At 39.4% G+C, this 9,734-nt stretch overlaps 1 protein-coding gene across 1 annotated transcript; it reads right to left on the bottom strand.

The window, feature by feature from the left end:
* Window positions 1-715: 715 nt before the first annotated feature.
* On the bottom strand, window positions 716-6,281 carry paqr7a (progestin and adipoQ receptor family member VII, a). The gene is made up of 2 exons (XM_026157451.1): window positions 5,917-6,281; window positions 716-3,104 (listed from the first exon to the last, which is right to left on the bottom strand). The coding sequence occupies exons 1-2, from the start codon at window positions 5,988-5,990 to the stop codon at window positions 2,009-2,011; spliced, it is 1,170 nt and encodes a 389-aa protein (XP_026013236.1). The 5' UTR covers window positions 5,991-6,281; the 3' UTR covers window positions 716-2,008.
* Window positions 6,282-9,734: the final 3,453 nt, after the last annotated feature.

Below are 9,734 nucleotides of genomic sequence, written 5' to 3'. Positions count from 1 at the left end.
TGTTACTGCAGCTTACTGTAACTTTGTCTCTGAAAAGGACATGGTGGACTATTGAGTTTATTACATGCTTTCTTACTCATCATTTGTCTCAGAAATATTAATTTCATACACCAAAGCATATTTTGTGCTTATTTTCTATGACTTTTATAGTACTATAGGGCTAGTATAGTACTTAAGCTGTTAGTACTGGCTAGACTAACTGAATGTGAACTGACAGGCCTATACATAGTCAGTCACAAGCTGGTTTACATAAGGTAAAGAGGTAAACTGTGTTGCCTAACTCACGTGATTTTAATTTTTGGTTATTATGAGTTCACTTGGTGAGTTTTGGGTTTGTTGCTCATGTCATGAAAAACGCTTTGCAACAACTACACATCTCTGGGCACTGAAAATGTCTGCCGCGTCTGACATATGAGCTACGATGTTTGATCCAGGCTAATTTACAATATAACAAGAAATATGACTGAGTGACCAATAAAATTACAAAAGCATTATATAAATGCAAGTATATGACATTATACTTATTCTCTTTGTTTCTAGCAGCAATACCAACAGGTACCCTCATTTTGTATTGCTCATTGTTAATACTTTAAGCTGTGGCAAGATTACTACGACCCTGGAGCTGAGCAGCACATTACCTAACACCCTCATTAAAAAAAAAAAAAAAAAGCACTGTTATGGCTTCTGTGGTTGTGCAAGTATTGTTACAAATTCACACAATGAATAGAGAAAGGGTTTAATACATGAAAGACATTTCACATTGTTACATACATAACAAAACAAGATTATTTCTGCCTCCAGAGATGCTTATTTGACTAATCCCACTAGTTTACCTCTTGGTCAGTAGCATTATCATCTCCCACAAACACCAGCAAAAACCTCCCTTGCTTTGCACTTATGTGACATTCATAATCATTTCTTTTACATTCTAAAGGCCCGCTTAATCACTGCCAGTAGTGGTTACAGTAAAGGTATATACCTGAAGAATACAAGGGTACAAAAACAAAAGGAAAAAACAAAACTGAACTGAAAACGATTTTCATTATATATTAAATCCCTCATACAAAAAAAGATCTAGCTCTCTTAAATACATTAAGTACATATTCCAAAGTGCTATGATGCTGAAACTTGTGGTGGCACAGCAACAAAAAATGAGGTTTAAATCTTAGACTGGCAGTCGACATCAACATTCCAGTGTGTCCTCAGAGCTTTAAAGCCTACATGCAGAAACCCAACGCTCTCCTTCGAAGACTCCGCACACTGTGCTATTATTTGATGGAGTAACCTTCAAGGAAAACTCAGCCTTCAAGGCAACTGAAGAAAATGCCTACCAAGGCACAAAGTGAAGGTCTGAAATACTGCAGCTCTCTGGCAACACTATATTATAATAGGACTTAGTTTTACTGTAGTGTTTGAACAGGAATTATGTAGCAGACTTTATCTTAAAGAAATGCAGATTTTAGCTGTGATCAGTAATCACCTTTAAATAATACCTATAGTTACATTGTTAAAAACCAACGTAAATCCATCCCTCTATCCATATATCCAGTTTCTTTTGTTTATCCAATTCAGGATGCTTGGAGGGGGGGCATTATTTTGCACATTATTTGCACCTGAATTTGCAATTTGCAAAATAATTACTTGCAAATTGCACAAGATCCTCTCCAGACATTGCTACAAAAATATCCTTACAACATGACAATTTAACAAAGTACATATCATCTGTTTAAATAACACTACTGTAAATTGACAGAATAACATGTAGGCAATCATTTTTTACTTTTAATGATCTTCCTAAACTTACAGAATTGTACTCTTTTAAATAAAGCACCAGGCTTTGTTAATACATGAAAATTCTGTGTTATTCAGAAATAATCCATAAGAATATAAAAATTCTAATATCACTGTTTATCCCTCTTGCAATTTGCTACCTATTTATTTATTATGCTGCAAAAATAATCAGTTCCCTTTCTATGAAAGGAGTGACACTAAAGGAAGGCTTGTATGATTATTTGGACTTTAATTTGAAGTCCAGCACTTGTTTCACTTTCCTCAACATTAAAGCAGCAATTCCAACACACATAATCAAAGTGACCACATACAGCCCCACAAATAGAACAACATCACCACTTCCGTGCAGACTTGAGTACAACTTCCTGCGGCCCACAAAGTCCAGGTAGGAGGCGTGGATCTGACACAGGGTGCAGCAAGATAAGAAAACGTGGAAGATTTGATGACTCTGTCCCACAAAATCACACCGCCCGGGGAAACAGCGCTCCAGCAGAGGGCAGGTGAAGAAGAAGGCACAGCTGAGGAAGAACGCCACCTGGCCAAAGTGGTAGATGATGGCTGGATCACTGCTGGACCAGAAGAACAGTCTCTTGGCCACTGGACTGATGTCCCAGGAATAGGCGAGTGCTGAAGGCACCACCTGGCACACCTTACGCACCCACGTTGGTAGGCTGTGGTTGCAGTATTTGCCGTAGCAGCATCCCAAACATGAAAGGCAGCTGAGGATTGCGGCGGTGGGCATGAAGATACCACTCACCAGTCCATGGACGCTTTCATCAACAGCATAGTAAAAGTGGACTACAGCGCTGCCATACTGATACTGCGCTACCCCTACGTAGTCCAGAAAGTAGAAGCAATAATGAGCAAGGTCAGACTTTCCTCCCAGTAAGTGAGCTACAACACTGAATGCAGAGTAGGTCAAAGAGGACAGGACGAGGATGAGCAGGGGCCACGAATGACGGTCACTGATAAAGTCCACAGTCTCAGTAAGCTGGCACAATTTAATCAGCAACACTAAAAATGCCACCAGGTGAGTCCAAATGTTTAAGGTTTCATTGTGGCGCTGAAACAAGGACAGGAAGTAGTAGCGCCAGTTTTGGTTGAGTGGACGATAGCCGGTGCAGACGTAGCGTTCCCGGAAGTAGGAGGGAACCTCGGTGTCTCTGACGGTGCCGGGCATGGAGGGTGCAGCGTCAGTCAGCAACTGGGGAAACTGCCGGATCTGCTGCAGGCTGATGAACACTCGGCCGATGCTCTCCATCACAGTGGTTGCCATGATTGTCAGTAGCTGGCTGATGCACACTGGGTAGTTCCTGCAGATAGGTTTTTAAGAGTTAAAACCCACAAATTTGTTTTATTTTCAACCATTTCATTATGCTCCAACAACAGTGATACACATTGGCAAAGCAGGCTGTTGGGATGATTCCAGGGATTGTTTGAATAGATCTTTTCTGGATTCAAAGCAGAAAGCACAGTTAGGCAGTTCTTCTGATGTAAAGTATTTTAAAATAACCCTGTATATATGTATGTATGTATATGTATATGTATATATGTGTATGTATGTATGTATGTATGTATATATGTTAGGGGTGCAACGATACACAAAATTCACGGTTCGGTTCGGTTCGATACTTTGGTGTCATGGTTCGATATTTTTTTCGATACAAAAAATGTTCATGCTTTTTTAATTTGTCATTTATTAAAATTATAAATATATATCTTAACTCAAACGTACAGTTTTTAAATTTAATGTTGCTGAAACAACAAAGGGATAAAATAATAAATCTATCTGATTGAGGAATCACTCATCTTTGGAAAAGAGAGTTTATTGCAGAGAAATGGCTCTTTCCAAAATAAAAGCTATACTATACGCTTCTTCTGGGCTATATTCTCAGCAGCATATTAAACATATCAGGTCCCCATAAGGAGAATCATGTGCTAACGGCTGTCTAAATGACTCGGGTAAAGTTTGTAGCATGCGTGCTTGTTGTTTTTCTCTGCTTCCACTTGTCTTTGCACTAGGATGCTGTCGGAGTAAATGTGCAGTCATATTCGTTGTGTTCCCACTAGTGCTTTCAGGTTAATCTGAAATGACGTTAACGCCACAACACGGCAAATCTCCGTTAACGAGCTACCATCCCCGTGCGTGGGGCTGGACAGCGTCAACATTTCTTTTTATCACAACTCTGGTTTTCGTGGCTTTTCAACACAATTTAAAAACTGTTATAAAGTCCACACTTTTCCCGTCAAATGTTCCGTCTGTCCTGCTCACATCTCCAATGGTTGTACACGTTGTCATTAACGTGGCTTCACTCCACATCAGCCACGCCGCCTTGGCAGCTAAAACACCGGTGTCGGCACTTAAGGACGCTGTCATAGCCTGTCAACGACGTTGATTGGCTGCGTATATACGAATGTGAATCGCATTATTGGCTGGACTATGGGATAGGTGGCATCGTTCTAATCACATACGGGAGCAGCCAGTCACTAACTGACTAACACTGCAAAACAGAATTGTTAAAGTATTAATTTTAATTTCAATGCAGGTAGATTTTTTTTGTGCGCAAAGCAGATTTTCTGTGCGCAGAGACTGCGCAATTGCGCACGTGCGCAGCTTAGAGGGAACATTGCTCCCAGGGACATGTTAGGCAAATCTATAACCACTACACTTTTAAGGTAATAGACAGTCCTGATGCTTGTAGAAACACTCAAACATAGAGCCTGCTTTACCTCATGCAGATGTCATATAGAGTCACTGACAGGTAGAGTAGTTCCACTCTACCTATAGGAGCAGTTTTGTGTTGTTAAGCTATGTCCTAATGCTCTTTCTCTTCCCACCTTAAGCTAATGCGCGTAACAAGACAATATATCTACGCTGAGGTGTTTTAGTCATTACCCCACTCCCCTCCAAAAACCAGAAACATTTTTCCTTATTTACATCTTTAATGATTGGCTGCAGAGCTCTGAGAGAAGCCGCCACTTCATGTGTGCTTGTGCATGTGTATTACTAAGTTTTCAATTAGAGCAGTTATTTTGCTCTCAAGTGATTATCTTGCTGTTACTGCGAGGGACCTGTTTTAAAGAGTACTCACAGTAAAGCATTTTGACACACCAAGAAGAATGAGGCAGCTTTTGTTGTATGGGTTTAGAGAGAGTTTGTGTCTCTATGTTTGGATGAACTGTGCGGCTCTTACAGCTCTTGATTCCTGCAGAGACTGCTGTACCTCGGAAGTATCAACAAAATTTGTCATATAAACCCGTCAGCTTTCCCCCCCTTGTGTTACAAACAAAGCGCGCCCCTTTCGTTTGCAGCTGTGTGCTTTATCCTCTCTTTCAGGTTATTTCAGCTTGAGCCAAGATGATGCAACAAATAAAACATTTGGTCCACAAGTCCTATCTAGAAGAAGTAAAAGTTGTAATGGGCTTCAAGAGGGGAACCAATGGAAAGATGATGAAAGGTTAAAGATCCCCTTATCTCACTCAGTACACTGCTGGGGTGCAGTGTGTGACCAAGGTGCTACTCTGCTGTCCTGCTGGATTGGCAGGTGAATTTTGTTGTGGTGACTTTTGACAGAAATCATGTGACCAGACCTCAGAGAAAAGACTCAAACCCTGGAACCCGTGGGTAACTAATCAGCTGTTTATGTTAATGTCTGGCCCAAGTTGCGTCTATTCTTTGTAACTGGCCGCCCTCACTTAACTGTAGCAGGCTAGAACCGGTCCTGAGCTCGGTTCTCCAGCCTCCTCTTCCGGTCTGTATTTCAGCAAAGGAAGGATTTTTTTTTAAGTTTTGTATAATAATTTGCAGTGGCAGGCTATTGTAAAATAAGAACGCGACATCGAGAAAAAACGCAGCACCTCACACCAGTTTACTGCCTACATAAGCCCCCCTTCCCATTTTTAAAAGCATGCTACAGCCTGTTGAATATCAAACTTCCTTCGCTAAAGTTGTGTCGATTTACCAGATAATCGTGTGTATGCTACCTGCAGAGTCTTGGGGAGAAAACATCCCAAAACAGTTCTTTAAAGGTAAAAAGGAGACTTATTCGACTTAATGTGTCCGTAACATTAGCGGTCTGTTTAGTGTTCAGCTACCCATGAAGTCATAAATGGATGATGTCTCACCTGCCAGCCTGAGTTTTGTCGATGTCCGTCGGTAAAACGACCGCTCCTTCCTCCTCCGCCTGCCGACAGTACATTCAACAGATTGAATCGCTCTTCTGAAGACAGTCGAGGCGCTGGAAATGCGGCCGGAAGTTTAGTCTTTTACCCCACCCAATTAAAAGCGTTATTTTTCAGTCGTACGTCGTTGTTATTCCTGTTAGCAGTATAGTTTTGTTTCCGTTGCAAATAAATAAATAAATACATACATAATAAAATTTCATCCCTCCCCAAACACCCCCAACACTGAACTAACAACTGAACCTTATAGAGTCCAAGTGCTAAATACCCCTAATGAATGTAAAACCAACACACTGTCTCCAACACCTTTCCAGTTTTCACGCATTAAAGCTAGTCTCTTGAGCAGGAGAATGACTTTGTTTTAGTTACAAAGAGGCATATCAGGGGTACTTCCCAAAGTATAAAACATATGCTCTAAAAACTAAGTACTGTAAAAAACAAACAAACTACTGATATATACAAGTCAAATCTAATAATAATTGCTAGAAATACGACGATTTGCTTTTTCTGTATTATAAAATTTTAAAAACTCATTGGAAGCTATTCTACCCCTATCTTTTCGTTGCATTCGAGATTCTTAATTGTCTGGGATGGTTGTTAAACTTAATGTCGTTACAGTTTTATTTTGGAAAATGTATACCGGAAGGTGAGTCGTGCTCTTATTTTTCTGACACCGGATGGATTTTGAGGAAGAAAGTGGTTTTCTAAAAACATTAAAACGAAGTACCGAAAGAAAGTCTCCGAAGTGCGTTGCCTTAAGCCTGACCCACGTGCACAAGAATATGTTATAGATAAATATTTTTAGAAGCTGTTTTCTCATGAGCTTATTAGGAAATATGTCTTACTCTACATTTGGGAGGACATTAGAAAATAAATTTGAATCACAAGAGACCTTTCCAGACATTTAATTCAGTCTCAAAAGTCCCGGACAGATGCTAAATCAGTTCATTTGTTTGAGGGAAGGGCAGAGGAAGGTGGTTAGACAGCCTCGGGGTGATTTTTCTGGAACATTCGTTATCATTGACTTTGCTCCGGAGATTTAGAGTTTACACAGACACGATTACATAACCTGGCATTCAAGCTATGACCACACCACTTAAGTATGATTTGAACAGTGAGGCTTGTACAAACGTGTTTTATTATTGTAGTCATTTTGACCAAAAAAAGTTCTCACATTAAAAAAATTCGATTAACACACTTTGTCAGAAAAAACAAAGTTCATCCTAAAACATATTGCCTTTATAATATTGTATTATCACCACAGGACCTGTACATTGGATGCAATAAAAAAAAGTTTTCTCTGAAGTAATACTTTACTCTCAGATCTATTATAAAGGTGCTGCTTTTGGGAGTGAGTCAAACATGAAGGTCATATCTGCATGTTTAGATTTAGGATTAATATTGGAATAATACTGGATTTTTAGCATAACCCCTGTTCCTTTGTATTCGTATTCTTATTCCAATTTATTCTATTTATCCCTTTTGTATACTCTGTATTAGGGGTGGGCGGTATAAACGGAATAGGGTAGAAACGATATAAATTTAGCCAACGGTAGAGATTTTAGAGTAAGTAAGGTTAGGGTTTTATTGTTTTTAGCGTTTTAGGCTGGGAGTTGCTCACAGTAAACCAGTGGCACCAAACTTGGCAAGAGGTTTGAATTAGGGGTGGGGGCATAGACCGCGATAGCGCATGTTGATGATGTCATCAAGCTGCGCCTGTTTTGCTCGAAAGCATTGCAGCAGCTGCAAACAACATCATCAGCAAATTATGCCGGGCGACAGTAATAGCAAAGAGACAAGCACTTTTGGAATATGGGGAAAGCCAAAAAATGCGCTTTCTCCACTTCCCTACAATTGATTCATTAGTGCTGAATTCTCTCGCAGCTGCTCTATTCCCATGTTGTTGCAGTATATTAATCACTAACCTCATATTGCGGATGGATCATCTCAGTTGCTCTCCTGTCTGAAGTTTGGTCTGTTTATAGCATTCTGCCATGCAACTGCATTTGTCCCTAACCACCAGAACTCCTCACGTTAACTTTTATCGAGTGGTAAGAAGTTAGCGTTCATCCTTCAGCTTCACTGTGCTAATGTTATGCTAATGTAGCTGTTTTGCTAATGGTCACGTAGCACATCATTAGCAGAGCTGTACGTTTTCAATTTTTCAAAAATGGTAAATGGCCTGTATTTGTATAGCGCTTTACGCATCCAGTCATCTACCCATTCACGCACACATTCACACAGAAATCTGTCAGAACATGGTATATCTGTTTAGGTGGAAACTAGCGAGCTAACTTCCTGCTAACTTCTAACTCCGTTGAATTTAATAAGTTCTGATTTCATGGATGTCTGGATGTTAATTTTAATTTTTACACCTGGTAAAGCAGCAACGCCGATCATTTTATTAAAGATGAAAGAATTTAGACAGTTTTAATTCTCAGTGATGCCGCAGTGTTCGTTTGACTTTGGGACCTGATGTAATGGAGTTTAGGACCCAGATTACTCCGCGAGGCTCCTGACTACGGCAGTCGTAATGCTCCAATAATCCATCAAGTGGTACGCCTTCATAGTTTACCAAAGTCGTACTAAAACATTTTTGACAGATTTCTGCGCGCCGTGTACCACATAAAATCGGTTCGACGTCAGTAAGCACACCCAGAATTTATACATAAAGCACACTGTCGATGTTTGAGAAAATTAAAGGATTGTAAGTGTGCCTTATAGTGTGCAAAATACATTATACAGAAAAAAGAATGTATTGCGATATATATCGTTACCGCACATGCTTCAAATTATACAGTGATATGGATTTTAGGCCACATCGCCCAGCCTTAACTCAAAGGTCTATCTTATAAAGACCTTTTTTGTTTTTGTTTTATTTAGACCTGGTTTAATTCTGGCCGTTGCAAAGCCTGGGTCGTGTAGCAGCCAACATCTTCTCCAGAGAGGTTGTCCCGGTGAGGGAGAAGTTCATGGCCCACTTCTCGGCGGAGGGAGCAGTGTCTTGGCAGCCAAAAGAATAGCCTATTTGAAGTCCCAGTGACTTCCCCACAACGGCTCTTTTAAGAGCCACCCACAAACCTCTAAAGAGCGTTCCTGCCTTTTTAAAATTTTCTTAATAAGTGGAGCTTGTCTCCAAAATAAACTAACCTCTCTTTATTCTCTTAAATAATTGGTCTTCACTATGTTCCAATATAGTAGTAAATTTTTTTATTGGCCAATATTAAAGTTATTATTATATTTAATCAATTATATCATTATTAGTTATTACAGCAGTGAACATGAACTCTGTGACAAATACTGAGCTTCAGTAAAGATTCAAGTTGAAGTTATTTATATTTCCTATCAACTTAAATCTTCACTCAAAGACCAGTATCTTTGACAGTGTATATATAGATGTATTATACATAAGATAAGATGACCTTTATTAGTCCCACAGGTGGGAAATTTGTTTCGTTACAGCAAAAGTGCAAAGTTATGTAGCAGAAATTAGAAAACACTGGAATGGAATAAAATAAAATACTATATACAATAAGATTAGATAAAACTATAACAAAATAATGAAATAGAATAATATATACAATAGAACAAAATAGAATACAAATGCTATATACAGCTGAGTAAGAAAATACAAAAGTACAACTTTGTCAGAAAAAGAATTGCACTTATAGCAGTCTTATTGCACATGTGTGGGTTTGATCAGCTGCAAAAGTCTTTGTTGTAGAGTCTGACAGCAGTGGGGAGGAAAGACCTGCGAAACC

The sequence above is a fragment of the Astatotilapia calliptera genome, chromosome 22, assembly GCF_900246225.1.
Source record: "Astatotilapia calliptera chromosome 22, fAstCal1.2, whole genome shotgun sequence".
Lineage (NCBI taxonomy): Eukaryota > Metazoa > Chordata > Actinopteri > Cichliformes > Cichlidae > Astatotilapia > Astatotilapia calliptera.
Note: the sequence above shows the minus strand (reverse complement) of the source record. Positions and strands in the feature narration are given on the sequence as shown.

What these genes read in the sequence shown, in the direction of transcription:
- paqr7a (XM_026157451.1), bottom strand. Translation starts at nt 5,990, where the DNA reads ATGTACTGTCGGCAGGCGGAGGAGGAAGGAGCGGTCGTTTTACCGACG. An exon ending in GACAAAACTCAGGCTGGCAG is followed by an intron (nt 3,105 to 5,916) that starts GTGAGACATCAT and finishes ACCTATCTGCAG; the next exon opens with GAACTACCCAGTGTGCATCA.